This window comes from Schistocerca cancellata, chromosome 8 (assembly GCF_023864275.1).
Source record: "Schistocerca cancellata isolate TAMUIC-IGC-003103 chromosome 8, iqSchCanc2.1, whole genome shotgun sequence".
NCBI classification, from domain to species: domain Eukaryota; kingdom Metazoa; phylum Arthropoda; class Insecta; order Orthoptera; family Acrididae; genus Schistocerca; species Schistocerca cancellata.
Genome location: NC_064633.1, coordinates 347133942 through 347153699, shown reverse-complemented (window position 1 = coordinate 347153699; position 19758 = coordinate 347133942). Strand labels below are relative to the sequence as shown.

The following is a 19758-nucleotide window of genomic DNA, read 5'->3' as shown; positions in this document are numbered from 1 at the left end:
GACAAAATATGGTGGAGAAAAACTGGTAAGGGTTTTGCATGAGATTATGGTGGAAATACGGCGGAAAGAAAATATGCGAAAACAGTGGAGTACAGCAATAATCCGCCCTATACAAAAGAAACATAACAAAGCTGATTGCGGGAATTATAGAGGAATTTCATTACTCTGCATAGTATATAAAGTATTAGGACAAATCATGGCTGGGCGGTTAATAACATATGTAGAAGAGTATCTAGGAGACTACCAGTGTGGTTTCATAAGTAATAGATCCACTACAGACCAGATTTTTCACTATCAGAAAGATCCTTGAAAAAATTTATGAGTACAACATCGATGTCCACCAGCTGTTCATTGACTTCAAACAAGCTTCTGATAGTATCAAAAGGGATCAATTTTGGAAGGTAATGTAAGAGGCAGGAGTCCCTAACAAACTGATAAGATTGGTTCAAATGACTTTGAAAAGAACAGTATGCAAAGTAGAGATCGAGGGCACTTTGTCAAAGGCATTTGAAGTTAACCAAGGACCGTGCAGGGTGATGTGCTCTCCACCATTCTGTTCAATGTCGCCTTGGAGAGTTTAATATGAAATACAAAAGGCAACAACCCTACGGGAACACTGTTTAATAGAGTGACTCAGGAGCTTGCATATGCGGATGATATTGATTTTTTATCCAGGAGGAAACAGGACCTGGAAGAAAAGCTTGAAGAAGTAGAAAGATATGGTGCGGAGAGGGCGCTGACCATTAATCAGTCAAAGATCAAGTGTATGTTAACATCTAGGAAAAGATATAGTGAAGGAGAAAGAAGAATGACTTTGAACAGTAAAGAATATGAACGCTGTGAGAGCTTTAAATATCTTGGGTCACTGGTAACTGAGAATAATGATATGAGAGAAGAAATACATGCAAGGATTACAGCTGGTAACAGGAGCTACTTTGCACTTTAAAGCAAGCAGCCTTAGTAGGCACCTGAAGCTGACTCTGTATCGTACAGTAGTGAGACCTGTGGTGATGTATGGTTCGGAGACCTGGACTATGACACAAAACGATGAGGAGTTGTTGCTGAGATGGGAAAGGAAGATACTTGGGAAAATCTACGGGCCAGTGAATGACAGAGATTTTTGGAAAATCAGAAATAATAAGGTGATCAGGGATTTGCAGAACAAACCGAATATCATGACTGGAACAAAGAGTAATAGGCTACGTTGGTTGGGACGTGTAGAAAGAATGGTGGAGAACAGCACAGTTAAGAAAGTTTTTGAAGTAAAACCTGGCGGATGTCGTATAAGGGGCAGACAAAGGGCCCGATGGCTAGACGACGTGGAGGAGGACTTGAGAAGGATGGGAGTCAGAAGATGGAGAGCCAAGGCAGCCAGCAGAGAAGAGTGGGTGGAGGTTGCCTGTGAGGCCAAGGGCCTACAAGGGCTGTATCGCCAAGGAGTAGTAGTAGTAGTAGTAGCAGTAGTAGTACTTCACTTCTCAATATTTCCATCCCTCTGCTGGAATCTTCTTCAGAACTCCACTGGTGTCCCAGTATGGCTGGACTCTATCGTAAGACCGTGTCGCGTCCACTTTTTTTACCCAGTAACTCAGTTCCTCCGACAAAGCGAGGGTAAATATCCTCTTGTAAGTGAACGCCACACAGTCTTACGATAGCGTTCTGCCATTCAGTAGTACCAGTGGATCCTGAAGACCCGAGAAGAGGGTTCGGAACATCGAGAAGTCAAGAAGTTCGAAGAGGAACCAAGAAGCAGTAGACAAAGGCGCCCAGGTAGATGCCGTGTTCTTTCGATGTCTGGAAGACATTCGGAACAGTTACGTACCGCCACCGTATGGAATATCACACCAACTGTGAGATTGGACTGAAGAGTTTCTGGAAAACAGAACACAGCAAATGGTTCAAATGGCTCTGAGCATTATGCGACTTAACTTCTGAGGTCAACAGTCGCCTAGAACTTAAAACGAATTAAACCTAACTAACCTAAGGACATCACACACATCCATGCTCGAGGCAGGATTCGAACCTGCGACAGTAGCGGTCTCCCGGCTCCAGACTGTAGCACCCAGAACCGCACGGCCACTCCGGTCGGCCAGAACACAGCATATCATTCTGGGTGGAGAGAACTATTCAAAGGTAAAAGTAGCTCCGGTTGTGCCCCAGGGGAGTGTTACAGTATCCGGACACCTGGCTGAAAATGACTTACAAGTCGTGGCGCCCTCCATCGATAATGCTGGAATTCAATATCATGTTGGCTCACCCTAAGCATTGATGACAACTTGCTCTCTCAAAGGCATACGTCCGTTCAGGTGCTGGGAGGTTTCTTGGGGAATGGCAGCCCATTCTTCACAGAGTGCTGCACTGAGAGGAGGTATCAATGTCGGTCAGTGAGGCCTGGTACGAACTCGTCGTTCCAAAACATCTCAAAGGTTTACTACAGGATTCAGGTCAGGACACTGTGCAGGCAAGTTCATTACAAGGATTTTGTCGTCATGTAACCACTCCGCCACAGGCCGTGCACTATAAACAGGTGCTCGATCGTGTTAAAAGATGCAATCGCGATTTCCGAATTGCTCTTCAACGGTTGGAAGCAATAAGGTGCTTAAAACATCAATCTAAGCCTGTGCTGTGATAGTGCAACGCAAAACAACGAGGGGTGCAAGCTCCCTCCATGAGAAACATGACCACGCTATAACACCACCGCCTCCTAATTTTACTGTTGGCATTACACACGCTGGCAGATGACGTTCACTGGGCATTCGCCATACCCACACCCTTCCAAGGGATCGCCACATTGTGTACCGTGATTCGTCACTCCACACAACGTTTTTCCACTGTTCAATCGTCCAATGCTTACGCTCCTTACAATAAGCGAGGCGTCGTTTGGCATTTACCGGCGTGATGTGGGGTTTACGAGCAGCTGCTCGACCATATAATCCAAGTTTTCTCACCTCCCGCCTAACGGTCATAACGACTTGCAGTGGATCCTGATGCAGTTTGGAATCCCTGTGTGATAGTCGGGATGTGATAGTTGGATAGATGTCTGCCTCTTCAACTGTCGGCGGTCTCTGTCACTCAACAGACGAGGTCGGCCTGTACGCTTTTGTGATGTATGTGTCCCTTCACGTTTCCACATCACTATCACATCGGCAAGTGGACCTAGGAATTGTTTAGGAGTGTGGAAATTTCACGTACAGACGTATGACACAAGTGGCACCCAATCACCCGACCACGTTCGAAGTCCGTGAGTTCCGCGAAGCGTCCCATTCTTCTCTCTCACGATGTCTAATGACTACTGAGGTAGCTGATATTGAGTACCTCGCAGTAGGTGGCAGCACAATGCACCTAATATGAAAAACGTATTTTTTTGTCGGTGTAAGAATACTTTTGATCACATAGTGCAAATATGACCTAGTGGACAACGTCAGGCTTTTCGCGGAGGACGCTGTTGTATACAGAGAAGTCGTGAAGCTGTAAAATTGTAGCGAACGACAAGACTACCTGCAGAGGATCGATGCTTGATACAGGGAGTTGCAGTTGACCCTTAGCATACACAAAAGCAAAGTATTACTTATACAGAGACAGAAATACCCTTTGTTTTACTACCGCAAAATTGCAGAACAACCACTGGAAGTTGTTGAAATGAAACGATCGTATGGCATTGTTGGCCGGCGTGTCCCATTCTGGTTCGGCCGTCAAGTGCAAGTATTATTTCAGTCGGCGCCACATTGGACGACTTGTGGCCTCTGATGAGGATGAAATGATGATGAGGACAACTCAATACCCAGTCCCCGAGCGGAGAAAATCTCCGACCCGGCCGGGAATGGAGCCCCGGGCCCAGTGCATGGGAGGCAAGCATATTACCACTTAGCTAACCAGGCGGACACTGGAAGTAGTTACCTCCATAAAATAACTAGGAACGGATCGATGTGAAGGGGAACGACCACGTAAAATTAGTCGTGAGGCAGGTCCCAGACAGATTCTCTGGAAGAATCCTCAGAAAATGTGATCCATCCATTAAGCAAGTAGCTTACAAAACTATCAGTTTGACCAATACTTGAATATTGTTTGTCAGTATGGGATTCTTACCAGATCGGACCAATAGAGGAAATAGAGATGATCCAAAGAAGGGCAGCACGTTTCTTTACAGGTTCAAGCGCGAAAGCGTCACGGAGGTTCCATCAACTCCACGGCAGACGCTGTAAGATGTGTGGTGTTAGTCCCCCATTCGGATCTCCGGGCGGAGACTACTCAGGAGGACCTTGTTATCAGGCGAAAGAAAAGTTCCGTTGGGGTCCGTTCCTAAAAGTCACCCAATATGTTGCTTCCTCCTACTTAGTCATATACCTCGCGAAAAGACCGTCAACATAGAACTACAGAGGTTCGAGACCACACTGAGACTTACCAACAGTAGGTCTTCTCGTGAACCACACGCGACTGGAAGAGTAAAAGGCAGAAATGACACTGATGCACCAAGTATCCTCCGGCACACACCGTAAGGTGGGTTGAGGAGTATTGGTGTTGATGCAGATGTAGATGTGGGAATGACGCGGCCTAGCGACTCGGATTATATAATGTTCTAAATTTTCGATTAACTCTTGCTGATAATGGTACAACAGGTATCGAATCAAAATAATCATTTCAGTAACTCTGGAACGTTTGCAGCCTCCCAGGAACCAGACTGAAACCAGTTGTGACTCGACTGGAAGAGTAATCGTTGCTACATACCCAGCGATCCGAGCCGGTAGTTGAAGGCGACTAGTATGACGCCCTCGGCGACCAGGAAGTCGGGTCCCTCATACTCGCTGGTGCCCACCGTGAAGCCGCCTCCGGGTATCCAGGCGAGCACGGGTGCCGCGGCGGCGCCCAGCGGCACGAACACGTTCAGGTAGAGGCAGTCCTCTGACGACACCCGCCCCGTCGTCTGCAGACAGGCGGGCGCCTGCTGCAGCGCGTCGCGCGTGCCGTTCCAGGAGGCGGCCGGGCGCGGAGCCTGTGGGGACACGGCGGCGCCGTTAACACAGCGTCTCACAAGCTCACAGCAAACATCACTCTCATCACCATTCATAATAATATTTATACAACATACAATAATCAAATACAATCATTGGAAATAATACCGTTTCAGGGCCGGACAGTGTGGCCGAGCGGTTCTTGAATCTGGAACCGCGTGACCGCTACGGTCGCAGATTCGAATCTTGCCTCGGGCATGGATTTTTGTGATGTCCGTAGGTTTGTTAGGTTTAAGTAGTTCTACACTACTGGCCATTAAATTGCTACACCAAGGAGAAATGCAGACGATAAACGGGTATTCATTGGACAAATACATTATACTAGAACTGACATGTGATTACATTTTCACTCAATTTGCGTGCATAGATCCTGAGAAATCAGTACTCAGAACAACCACCTCTGGCCGTAAGAACGGCCTTGATACGCCTGGGCATTCAGTCAAACAGAGCTTGGATGGCGTGTACAGGAACAGCTGCCCGTGCAGCCTCAACACGATACCACAGTTCATCAAGAGTAGTGACTGGCGCATTGAGACGAGCCAGTTGCTCGGCCACCATTGACCAAACGTTTTCAATTGGTGAGAGATCTGGAGAATGTGCTGACCAGGGCAGCAGTCGAACATTTCCTGTATCCAGAAAGGCCCGTACAGGACCTGCAACATGCGGTCGTGCATTATCCTGCTGAAATGTAGGGTTTCGCGGGGATCGAATGAACGGTAGAGCCAAGGGTCGTAACACATCTGAAATGTAACGCCCACTGTTCAAAATGCCGTCAATGCGAACAAGAGGTAACCGAGACGTGTAACCAATGGCACCCCACGCCATCACGCCGCGTGATACGCCAGCATGGCGATGACGAATACACACTTCCAATGTGCGTTCACCGCGATGTCGCCAAACACGGATGCGACCATCATGATACTGTAAACAGAACCTGGATTCATCCAAAAAAATGACGTTTTGCCATTCGTGCACCCAGGTTCGTCGTTGCGTACACCATCGCAGGCGCTCCTGTCTGTGATGCAGCGTCAAGGGTAACCGCAGCCATGGTTTCCGAGCTGATAGTCCATGCTGCTGCAAACGTCGTCGAACTGTTCGTGCAGATGGTTGTTGCCTTGCAAACGTCCCCATTTGTTGGCTCAGGAATCGAGACGTGGCTACACGATCCGTTACAGCCATATGGATAAGATGCCTGCCATCTCGACTTCTAGTGATACGAGGCCGTTGGGATCCAGCATCGCGTTCCGTATTATCCTCATGAACCCACCGATTCCGTGTTCTGCTAACAGTCATTGTATCTCGACCAACGCGAGCAGCAATGTCGCGATACGATAAACCGCAATCGCGATAGGCTACAATCCGACCTTTATCAAAGTCGGAAACGTGATTGTACGCATGTCTCCTCCTCACACGACGCGTCAAAACAACGTTTCACCAGGCAACGCCGGTCAACTGCTGTTTGTGTATGAGAAATCGGTTGGATACTTTCCTCATGTCGGCACGTTGTAGGTGTCGCCACAGGCGCCAACCTTGTCTGAATGTTCTGAAAAGCTATCCATTTGCATATCACAGCATCTTCTTCCTGTCGGTTAAATTTCGCGTCTGTAGCACGTCATCTTCGTGGTGTAGCAATTTTAATGGCCAGCAGTGTAAGTTCTAGGGGACTGATGACCTCAGATGTTAAGTCCCATAGTGCCCAGAGCCATTTGAACCAACCTAAAGCTACTTATTACTTTCCAAACAGCTGAGCCAGAGTTAGCAGAGTTTCCTAACATTGTGGCTACGTATTTGCTTTTAGTTTCTAGCAGTAGATCTTTTTAATAATAATGATAGTATTTAATTCTACGTTTAGTCTGCTATTATCGTTATTATTTAGCACTGCTTATTGGAAAAGTGTAAGTTTTATCTCCTGCTGTTTTTACTTCATTAGTTATCTAGTTATTTTTTGATCTTTTTACAGTCATTTACTGGAAAGCTCATTCCTGGACATGTGACACTGGAGCAAAAAAAAAGTGATACAAACTCACTGAAAATAATTCAATTTTTTTCACCCCATTGTAAGCTTTTCAACAAACTGTTGAGATCTTTAACACTTTCATCGGGGATAGTTCCTTTTGTCACATTACTTTATCTTCTGTGCGTCGCATTTGTAAAAACGGGAACCAAATAAAGGTCGAACCTTGTGAACGTAGTTTTTCACGGCGACATCCACACAAATCATTAAAATGGATATACCAGGCATTCGTATGTATGTTCCACATCTCCTCCAACCAACCACATAACGGACTTCAACCAAATTTGGTACACATATCAATATGACGAAAAGAAAAGGATGTAGATACTAGATTTTCGCTGTTCGTGGAATAAAACTGTCATATGAGGCATGACGTTTTAATTTATTTCTTCTTTACTGTTATCTGTATTTATCACGCATTTTGCAGACAGTATTCACGTATGCTACTCAATGCACCAGAAAAATTACATCATTGTATGACATTTAGTTCAGGAGATACGACGTCATAAACATTAAGCTGCTTCAAAATGAAACTGCAGGGTGAAATTCTCTAGACATATAGCTAAAATGTGTGCGAAACATGTTTGAAATGTGCTATGCGAGAAAAATCACTGGTAAATGGCTCACCTAAGCCCCTGGAATGATTTTAATAAAATTTGGTAGCCGTATTTGTTATAATCTGGAAAGAAATGCTGTAGGGGTAAGAACCATCAGCCTCCTACTGGGGTGAGCGTGATAAGGTAGAGAGAGTAGGGAGAGGACAGACAGCGAGAGGAAAGGAGAAGGAGATGCAGAGAGAAAGGGAAGGGGGAAATGGTCAGAGAGAGAGAGGAGAGAAAGAAAAGGATTTGGACAGAGACAGGGGGACAAAGAAAGGCAGAGAGGTGGAGGAGGAAGGGATGAACAGGCAGAGGGGGAAGAGGAAATGGACACAGAAAGGGAAGAGGACGAGATGGACTGAGAGAGGGGAGAGGACGAGATTGACACAGAAACAAAAGTGGAAGAGATGACCAGGGAGAGGGGGAGAAGCATACGGACATAGAGGAGGAGGAGATGAGCAGAGAGAGGAGGAGGCGGAGAAGATTGGAAAGGAGGGGGGAACAGGAAACGGAATTAGAGGGGGAAGAGGAGATTGATAGAGGGGGAAGCAGAAGATTCACAGAGAGGGGGAATGAGCTGATGACAGAGGGAGAGCATCAAATTGAAAGAGAGAAGTGGAAGGGGAAGATGGACGCAAAAAGGAGCAGGAGGAGATGGACAGAGATTGGAGAGTTCAGGATATGGACCGAGAAGGGCGGTGGTGGAGATGGCCAGAGGGAGGAAGCGATGGAGGTGATGAACGGGGAGAGGAGGAATGGATAGAGAGAGGAGGGAGGAGAGGTGGATAAAGAGAGAGAAGAGAATGGGTAGAGAGAAGGGGGGGGGGGGAAAGAGGTTGATAGAGAAAGGGGGAAAGAGGAGACGGACAGAGAGAAGAGAGAGGTGGAAAGAAGCTAATAGAAGACTGGAATAAATAAATACCCGAGAAACGGGGGGTTTCTCAGCTAGTTATTTAATAAATGTTTCATGGAGTTATTTACAGCGTCTGGGTTGTCGTTCTCGAGCTTTCGACGAGTTCGTCCATCTTCATAATCAGAAAATATTTCAGTAAGTTGTTACATACTTCAGTTAGCCGAATTATGTCATGGAGACGTCACAGAGGTGTGGAATCTCCATATTCTTGAAAGATTAGGTCGATGTCTGTGACTGAAGAACACTTGCTGATTTTATTAGATTGTTGATGACCCAGTTGTTTCTCTACTGCCCTTCAGCAATTAAATTGGTCAGACAATACGGATCATTTCAGGTCGCAGCACAAAACACCGACGCTAAATTAAATATAGCGATTTCGACAAATGTGCCGTTGTCGAACACAACCTCATGGACAAACATACGATAATCTTTGATGAAACGGTAATATTAAACCGTAAAAATTAGATTGCGTAGCAACAGCTCAAACCGGTGCCAAGGCTACACACCTGGTAGTGCACAGGAGTGGGCGCTGGCTGCTGAAAGAGAACGGAGTAATAAGTGAGTTATCCACTATCTAACGAACAGGATCGCTACCAACGTTCTCGTAATCTCTGACGTTTCGATAATTCGGTCAAATGAAACATCTAACGATCAACTATAACCTGTCTCGTGACGATAACGATCGAGGAAGTCATCGAAAGTTTGGGACTAGCAAATGTGACGCGGCAACTGGTACGTGTTGCCGTTGCTCGTGTATTAATTCCAGTCTTCTATTACGCCATCTCTTCGTGCTTCTTCTCTCTGTCCATCTCCTCCTTCCTCCTCTCTCTATCATCCTCCTCCTCTCGCTTCTCTACCAGTCCTCTCTCTCTTTATCCAAGTCTCCTCCCTCCTCTCTCTCTCTCTCTCTCTCTCTCTCTCTCTCTCTCTCTCTCTCCATCCCCCCTGTCCCTGTCCATCACCCCCATCCCTTCCTCCCTCTGCAGCCTCCACCACCCTATCACCCTCCCTCTTTTTTCCCCTCGTTCTTGGCATGAAATTCTTCTAGCGGCCGCGACCAGAATCCAATCATTTTTGGCGATGTGCTACTAGCGAGGCAAATTACGCGACTGGCAACTGCACAGATCTACTAGACACTATTTCAATAGCTGTCACCAAACTGCGATGTTTGGCCCATCCTATAAATCGGGTATAGGCTCCTTATTCATTACAGCTCACGAAATCTAGAAGTGATTCTCTGCGACTGTACTAAACAGCAGCTTTACCATTTCGGAGGACGACGGGAAATATTGTGACTTGAGCAATCATTACATACTTAGGGGTTTTTCTCTCGCTCTGTTCACGGGAAATTATGCTGATTTCTTGCTGAGGCGGCGGCTGGGTGCTTTTCTGCAGTCAGTATGGATGTGAACGTTAAGACAAAAGTGCCGAAATAGTGTACTGTATTCTCTGCCTCTTTCCCATACAGACCTTATCGAGCTGCAGAAAGGTACCGGTCCATCTCAGTGACGCACGGATTCTCAGTACAACATAAACATTGGATCAGTATACGCCTCGTCACCCTTCCGCACTTCTCTCAGAGGTAAGCAGTCTCCTTGCTGTATAACTGAATTTCAACAGTAGTTTACCGTTTGTATGTATACGAAGGAGAGCCCATGATTGCTTGCAATTTTTGCAACCAGTATGCATCAATCGCGAAGAAAAAATAGCAGTTTTTGCTCTAGAAGAGAGGAAAAAGGAGTGACATTTCAAGAACGAAAGGATTTTCTCTCTAGGAATTAACACCTTCTGAAATCAATGGTATGTAACACAACACCATGCGCGGTCACGAATTTTGCATTTCAGTTGTCAGGTGAAAATGCCTTTTAGCACACTCTTTGAAATACCAACGCACATTCAAGAAAATATACTCCAAAAGGGTGTGCATTTTATGACCACCAGGAAAAATTTAAAATATGTATTTCGCTGATTGCTGTTTACTTTTACTTACAACATAGTTTTTAAAGAGATGTTGATGTGTAAGTAGGGTCCTGAACTTGAATATATGGAATATGACATTTATTGTGAAAAGTCACGTCTACTACTACGACTTAAATTTTGGGTGAAGTTTAACAGAAATATTTAAACATATGCGGAATCTGGTAGAATACTTCATTAAAAACAATAAATAAATTTTTTCGGAGTTTTAAAATGTAAAAGTACGTGAGTACAATATTTTCGATAGGTGGACATGAAGTACCCACCCCCTTGGAATTTCGGTTGGTTAACGTGACATTTTTGGTTATTTTTGTTTCTTCTGATCAGCATTTTCTCCGTAGTTCTTTTATTCTATTACTGGTTTTTAATTTTCGTTTCCATCTAATATTATGAGACTATAAAAAATTTCGTGAAGGTTTCCTTGGTTTGTAAGGGAAACGGCGTAACGGATAACTCTCCAGTTTACTCCCAACTGGGACCCTCTATCACTCACGTTTAAGCCAATTCAGTCGCCTTTATGTTGGCACACCTGTTCTTCCCATACTGTTGAGAGGTGGCATGAGCCCTCTCTCATATTTCTATCTTACGATTTTCCTCTCTAATTGCATGCGGTGAAAAGTTGCTATTCCTTCACACGCGGACTTCCCATGCAGCGTCTCTCGTCACCCAGGTGGTCCGGTGACACGCGGGCACTGCTGATCTTGAAAGGTTAAGCCGACGGGTGTGAGGGAGTCGAGTGAATGCTTTCCAGACGCCGACATTGTCAAAAGACACGCCCGCAGGGGCCTGAAGGAGCGGCTGGGCTACACATTCCGTTACTTCGCAGAAACGTAGCGAAAACATTTTCTGGCGGCCTACCAGCGAGGCGTGCGAATGACTTGTGTACCCAGGCAGTTGTGGCGGGCAAATTCCCACACTTTCTGCAGAATTGTAACTGTGATTGGCTTGCTCAGGGCATAGCTCCGTGACATAGCAAAATCAGCGCAGAAATTGGCGCCAAGTATCTCCATTGGTGGAATGGTAGTGCTCCGGCAATAGAGTGGAATTTTCCGCCGGTTTTCGAGTTGCTGATTGGAACAGTTAACGACAGCCACTGTCGTGGGGGCGGGAATGTTGTGTTTGGTTTTGTACGGGTGCTCTTGTGGGGTAGTCGGCTCTCGCCTTTTGGTTGGAGTAGGTTACAAGACTGAGCTCTCGCTGCTCTGGACAGCCTGCCTTCCGTTGGCTGTCTAATATACTTTTATTTAATTGTAACTGTTTGACGAAGTTGCTGAAGTTTCGACTTCAACGTAACTTTCTGGCTACAGTTGGCAATTGAGCGTTCTGCGTACAAGAGGCCTATGTTGTCTGTCTTGAGCAGTTTTGGCTAAAGTTGACTGTATCGGAGTTACTGTGTGACTTCGCTTGTTAAAATCAATCACTGTACCGTCAGTGATTGTGTGGCGAGCCTTCTTCGTCTCCCTCAGAGGCGCATTTGTATTGCTAGGAAGTCTTTAGTCTGGAGCAACCAGGCCAGGATAATTTGTTTCGGGCTATACTCGCGACATTATCATCACCATGATGGGACGTCGAAGCAACCAGCCATCGCCTCCGGTATGCCAGATCGTGTCCGTGCAGTTAAGAAGACAGCTTGGTAATGTACGTCCGCAGCACCAGCAAAGCAGGCAATTTTGCTAGGTGATAATCCGAGCTCAGCAGAGCGCGCCTGTTTGTCTTTTCTAACTTTGATCTGTCTTGGGTGTTCATTGTCTGAGTTCTCACTAATGTAGCAGCAATTAATGCTGGGTTGGCTGTGTGTCTCTCTTATGACTTGAGTTGCAGGGAATTGGCTTCACATACCACTTCGTCATAAATGTCACAATCTAGTTTAGGGACAACTTCACCTTCACAGCATTTATTTGAGTATCCAATTTGAGCAAATTTGATGTATTGTAAATGTTTCATGTGTTTTTGTTTATTATTTTGTGTTTAGTCTTCATAAATCATATTGTTATTTTGGACAGAACTTTCATTCTGTTAATCGGCAGAGCAATCCTATCATTTCTCACTATGTTAATGAAACCTTCCTTTATTTAACTTATTTATCAAATTAAATTATTGCAGGTGCCAAACTCTTTTTCTACTCCATTTGCAGGGTTTGTTACAGTCAGTTAGCGTATCTTTTAATCCATGTGAACAGCAAAAGTCGGAGTTAGAATAGGGGGGGCTTAGAGCATCATTTACATATGTAGATTTTAGAAGAATTTAGTGTTAAATACACTGCTAGCCCAGGCACCTTGCATAAAATGGCGACCCTTAGCCTCAGATCTTTCCTGTGAATCACTGATTAACAAACAGTATTCTTAGTAGGAACATTCAAATTTTTTTTCTCTCTTCTTTTTTTTTTAATACCCTAGTTATTTTTCTTGTAGTTCCGTGATTAGTTTTAAGTAGCGGTGCATGATTACTGTTTTTGTTTTCAGCGTATATATTTGTTTGTTTGTTCATTGTTTTATGGGTTTCTTTGATGTGGTGTCCGCACCACATCACATTTTGTCGGATTTGTTTGCACTTTCTGTACCACAACAAATCGTGCATGTAATTACAGCGTTGGAACGGCGTTGTTGAAATTTTATGTCTATGTGGAAAAATATATTGAGTAGATTATTTTTATTGTGCATCGTACGTAAATTAGTTTTTGATGAAAGATCACGAGGAGTAAGGCACGACTATTATCCAGCGAAGCTAAAACAAAAGAGGATAGCATAATGGATAAGGGGCAATTTACTGACGGGGCTAGGTTCGGAGATGAGATGGGTACATTTTTAGCAGGACAGGACAACAGGGTCATTGATGAGGACGGTGATTTGGACGTGATCTTAGGGCAACGTCGCGGCCGTGATTATGATAGTGAGGTAGAGGATGAAACAGAGACAGGCACACAGGTCGAGACGGCAGCAGAAGTTTATAATCAAACGAATGAGAGCAGACAGGGGCCAGCTCGGTCACGTCAGAGCTCTAGCGCCCAGGTGTCCAGAGTTGCATCGCCCATGTTTGAAGAGAATCAAAAAGATGACATAAACCCAATACTGAGCTTCCTACGATCAATGAAAGAAGGAGCTGACGAACAGTGTAAGAAGGACACTAAGGCAATAATTTCGCATATAGGAGAAATTCGAGGGGAATTACTAACAATAAAGAAAGAATGTGGAGAAGTAAAACAAATGTCAATGGCTGCACAAAAAGTAATAGGCCTGGCCAAAACGGCGGCAATAGGGGCAATGAAAGTCGCGGAAGCAACTTCTAATCTCGCAGGGCGCTTGCGACGTACAACACAATCCCACTCAAAATCCCTAGCGTTCTTAAAAACTCAGGGTAATATTGCGGTTGCGAACACCACGAAACGAATGGAAGAAGTAGAGAGTCGGATAGCAAAACTAGAGCAAAACGGGCACACGAGCACTGCGCGTTCGGATACCAATGATGGAATACACGGAACTGTGTCTCCGAGGAAAAGCCCGCCGTGCTCTAGCCCAATGACCGAGTGCGGAGCTAACAATGCACACGCAGAAACAGCGAGTAATAGCTCCAATAATTGTAGCCCACTTAGGAGAGTGAATTCTGAGTGCCACTTCCACTGTGATACAGAGGTAGCACATCACAGTTATCAGCAAGCTAGAACAGGACACTCAGCAGACGTGCAAGTATTGGAAACGAGTGACAACACCAGTGCGAGGATCAGACAGGATTTTGATCACAATCACTTCCTGTCGATACTAAAATTCCAGAAGTTCAAAGAAAATGGAGGGTCGATGCAGCCCAAGAGCTGGGTGATGCAGTTTACAAATTCATTACCGGCATTATGGCCAACCAAGGCAAAATTAGAATTCATGTGTGGACACATCGAAGGCCAAGCTGCGGAAAAGATGCGAGGTGTGGCAGCGACGTGTCGGACTTATCAGGAATCTGTTGGTGCATTCCTGCGGACCTACTGGTCAAAGGAAACGCAAGACAGGATTAAAGAGGAAATAATATTTTGTCCTGAACTGGAAGTGTCCGGGCATAGGAGCGCAACCAAATTTCTTTATGATTTACTCAAAACGAATCAATTTTTAGATAGTCCATATAGCAACGGAGAAATCATTAAATTTTGCTTTTCCTAATTGCCAGTTGGGTACCAACAGACGCTTGTCGGGAAGTGTGGATCTGACATAGAAGCATTCAAGAGTCTATTGCGCGAACTCGAAGTAGTCTTTGATAAACAAGACGCAAAGGACAAGAAGAAGGGGCAAAGTAACAAATACCACGGGCCAGGAAGGGAAGACGACAACAGATCGCATAATCGCACTGGTCAGTTAGGAAACCAGGGTTACGGAAGTCAAGGTTACGCTATTCAAGGTTATGGAAACCAAATACACGGAAACCAGAACGTCAGGGAGCAGGGTCAATCTAGACAAGGAATCTGGGATAGGAGGAATAACGAACGGCAAAGCGACCGTAATTGGAGAGAGCGAAACCAAGGCCAACAGTGGAGCCAGGAGATTGATACTAGACCCGCAAATCCTAATGCACGTCAGAGGAGGGGGAGCTTAACAAGGGATTGACGCCAGACTAGTGCGAACACAGGCCGCCGGAATTTCGCACGTAATCTCGGACCTGGCCAACTACGGATAATAAATTACGAAGATTTATCAGAAATCCTGCTCGAAGAACATAAAACAATTCCTCGACAGGATCGGCAGCCTCTTATCACAGTAGCAATAGCTGAAAAGAGTATGAATGCGATAATAGATAGTGGAAGCTACATAACAGCAATATCTGAGGCAGCATACAAGAGGTGCTCTCAGGAGATGGACTGGCCTGTCCTATCGGTTAAGAAAATCAAAATAAAAGGGGCATTAGCGGGTAAATGTACGGAGGTCACTCAACAAACAAGACTGGAATTATCCTGCCAAGGACACAAAATAGAGTCTAACTTCTGGATCGTGCCAAATCTGGCGATCGACATGATAATAGGAACGGACTTCCTAAAGGAACATGAAGCGATAGTTGATCTAGGACGAGGTGAAGTGGTTTTGAGGAAAGGGAATCCCGTCCACGTTAAGTTCGACGACCAGCTGATCCCAGCTCAACTACCGTCTAACTGTGTACGGATAAACTATGCGTGTCTGAAAGACAGAAAGAAAGAACAGGTCGACGTTGCGGGTAGGGGAGAGGACCGGATGAGAATGAAGTCGGAATAATGGGAGAAATAAAGGAGAAAATAGGAGAAAAAGTGGAAGCAATAAAGAATATAAGGTGCGACCTCCGCAAAGAACTTCATAAATTACTAGTAGAACATGCGGAGGTCTTCATTCCCAAGACAGGATCAATAAAGAACTTCTAATACGAATTCCGTGTACGTCCGCACAACCAGTTTCGTGTGACACCCTACCCAATCCCCTTGGCATATCGACAGAAAGTAGCAGCTGAAATTACGCGAATGCTGAGTGAAGGAATAGTAGAACCTACGGCTTCAGCCTATAATAACCCGTTAAGAGTAGTCGAGAAGGCAGATGGTAGTATTCGTTTAGTCTTGGACTCGCGACAAATTAATACCATAATAGAACCCGAAACAGACAGACCGGAACGATTAGAGGAACTCTTACAAAACTTCTATGGAATATCAATCTTCTCATCAGCTGATCTAAAATCGAGTTTCTGGCAGATCGAGCTCCATCCAAATTGCAGACAGTACACAGCCTTTTTAGCATTTGGAAGATGTTACCGGTTTCGTCGTCTACCATTTGGTTTGAACGTTTCGTCTGCCGCATTCATTCGGGGACTGGACGGCATACTAAGCGATAATTTGAAACGTCATGTCACCAGCTATGTGGACGATTTGGTGATCGCGGAGAAATCTTGGGGAGAGCACAATGCGGTCCTCGGTGAACTCCTTGCGACATTCAAGGAATACGGAGTGACTATCAATATCGAAAAATCGAATTTTGGGACGTCCTCTGTCAAATTTCTAGGTCATATCATCACGGGTGACGGCATTGCGCCAAATCGCGAAAAGATCGAAGCGATTGAAAAGTTTCCCATTCCTACGACAAAGAAGCAGTTAAGAGGGTTTTTAGGGATCATAAATTTTTACAACTGCTTATACATGTCAAAACTCAGAGCAGTCCTAGGTTACATCAACTTACAGGAAAGAAGATTCCTTGGGAATGGGATGAGGCGGCTGAATCCGAATGGAAAGCATTAAAATTCGCATTATTACAAGCACCCATCCTCTCACACCCTAATTTAGCAGAAAAGCTTTGCATAGTAACGGACAGTTCTTACTCAGGTCTGGGTGTCATGGTGTTCCAAGACTATGTACATGAAGGAAACAGGGTGTGGAAGACAATTGCGTTTGGTAGCAGAGTACTAGCCAAGAGTGAGAGGAATTACTCAGTAACCGAGTTAGAGGCGCTGGCTATTGTATGGGCGTTTGAAAAATTCAGATACCTTCTGTTTGGTCGCAAGACGAGGGTCTACACAGACCACAAGGCACTCGAGTTCCTGATGACTGCAAAGCTTAATCACAGGCGGCTCATTAGGTGGGCATCATATCTGCAGCAGCACAACTTTTCGATAGAATATATCCCCGGCAGTCAGAACATTATTGCAGACGCCTTATCACGGTCACCGATCGGATTTGAGCACAACATGGAAGAAGATCTGGAGGAAAATCACTACTGCCTTTTCTATATGCAGAAAGTAGCCTTTGAAAATTTTATTACCTGTAGTATGCAGGACATCAAGAAGGAGCATGACAAGGACCCTGCCCTAGTGTTATTGAAACAGAAATGGATAGACAGAAGACACGCCACCATCAGGCAGTTCTACCTCTTGCGGAAAGGCATAATTTTCCACCGAAATTATGCCAATGACACTGAATTGGGGGTATGCATCCCTGAACACCTAATAAACAAGGTTATATGGCATACTCACCTCAGCTATGGACACTTCGGACCACGCAAGTGCAATCTCAAGCTAAGGACCATGTGTTACTTTCGAAACATGGAGCGTCGAATTCGGAGGGTACTGTCGGTGTGTAAAGACTGCCAAAACGCTAAGCACACCACTGTGAGCATGCAGGCAGCATTGTACCCAATCGTACCGACCAAATTAAGACAAATAGCGGCAACAGATTTGATGGGACCTTTGCCAAGAACAAGAAGAGTATATACTTACTTATTAGTGTTTGTTGAACCAACGTCCAAATACGTTACCTTTACGCCACTGAAGAGGGCGACAGGACGAACTGCATCACGAGCCCTAATCCGGGATTTCCTATCACAGGTTGGTCATGTGAGTAGAATTATTTCTGATAACGGGCCACAATTTAAGTCAAAAACATGGAAGGAGGCGTTGCGTGGATGTAAAATTGATCCCATTTTTATATCTTCACACCATCCGAGCCCGAATGCTGCAGACGGGTTATTAAGGAACTGGGAAACTTGTGCCGGTTGTACTGTAACAAACAGTAACCGAAGTCGTAAACTTCCCACCAAGGGCGCGAACGCAGCACCGAGCCATAGTGGATTTGGCTCTCAAGAGGATACGGGCTGCAGCAGAGGTCAGGAAGATACGTGCCGACAGGGGAGCTCGTCTACGACACTTCAAAATTGGACAAAAGGTGCTCGTGAAGTCTCTCCGACTCTCTAACAAACAAAAAATGAAATGCCAAAAATTCTTTTCTGTTTACAATGGCCCGTGCCGTATAAGGAGAGAAGCTCACCACAATGCTTATGAATTGGAGACGCTGAAAGGAAAGAAGCCATAGGACTCCACCACATCTCTCACATAAAGGAGTTCGTGGAATAGTAGTAGTGTAAGTGGTGTACATAGTAGAATGGGCAAATACATGAACCTTGCTATAGTAGTAGTGTAAGTGGTGTACATAGTAGAATAGGCAAATATATGAACCTTTCTTCGGGGAACAATAATCGTTGCATTAATAGATTAAGATTGCTAAAGTATTAACACGCTGCGTTGTCTCGCATAAGAATTTACTGCTGCTATCCTTTTTTGTTTCTGTTCGCGACTTCCAATGTCGGTGGAGTAGGAGACACTATCTTTCCATGAGCAATGTTTTAGTCCTTTCCTGTCTGGTGTCCATGTTGAGGGATAATGATGAGTGAGGAGATGTCGCACAAACGGGCGCATACAAGAACGTGCTCTTAGAAGCGTTCTGAGAAGTCGTGATACGCTCCATAACGGTCACAACCAGTTCGTGAGACGTTCATACCAATGCTTGCAGGCACGCGTCAGTGCATTGCAAGATTGTGGTATATTGCGTGATTTCGAGGATGAACATGGGCAGTATAGTTTTTACAGTGATGCGCCAGCATCGTTGTCGTGCAAGTCGGGGTGAACCTGTGAGCATTTGACTCCAATGGTGCTCTAGGGTCTAGACGGTAGAAATGCGGGCATAAAGCCTACCATGCTAATGTGCTGGTTGGGGATTTAGCGTGCTGCTTGTGACTGTCACACATGAATAACCAAGGAATTATACTTGGAGATCCGTGACATACTGTATAGCTGATGTGTGGTGGGCGACGGAATCCTCAACAGGAACCAGTCCTGGCTTGGTCATATTACATTGCCTCTGGAAAGGTGTGCTTGGATCGCGAATACCGGATAATATAGAAAAAGAAGTTGCAACTATAAATTTATTGTCTTGTATAGCCATGGCTAACCCAGTCTCAGGAATTTCAGTGAGGCGTACTGAGAACTCGGAGGCCGTGTTGTACGGCGCGCACATAACTGTCGTCAATAGCGGCGTTCAGCGAGACGTCAGCGTAACAGGAATTATGTAAGATTGTTGTATAAGGTAAAAAATAAATAAATAAAATAAAATAAAATAAAATAAAATAAAGAGAGACAGAGAGAAAAGAGAGAGAGAGAGTACCATATACTAGGATAAGTTAAACTTTAGGATTTAATAATAACTAGATACTTAATATTGTGGTGGTTTTCTACCACAATTGTTTGGCGCGAGCCTGTTGGGATGCTATTTTTCAGGTCACCAAACCACAGACCCGGCATGGAGGGACGACAGGCGAGCGAAAGTAGAATAGTTGCATGTTCTTTATAACACAGTAAAACTTCGACCCGCATAACAACATAATTTAATTAAAAGACATAGAATGTAGATCGTTGGCAAATGGTAGTTAATTCTGGAGCATGTCTACTGTCGATCTATATAATTAATAGTAATATTAGTGCGGGCCCGCA

General features: G+C 45.0%; 1 protein-coding gene across 1 annotated transcript in view; it reads right to left on the bottom strand.

Annotated features, from left to right (window-relative positions):
* The window catches only part of LOC126095146 (acetylcholinesterase-like), a 118439-nt gene that overhangs the window by 60216 nt on the left and 38465 nt on the right, over positions 1-19758 (bottom strand). Inside the window, exon 4 of the mRNA XM_049909866.1 lies at positions 4726-4990. Coding sequence (XP_049765823.1) covers positions 4726-4990 — 265 coding nt within the window. The remainder of the gene's footprint in view (positions 1-4725; positions 4991-19758) is intronic.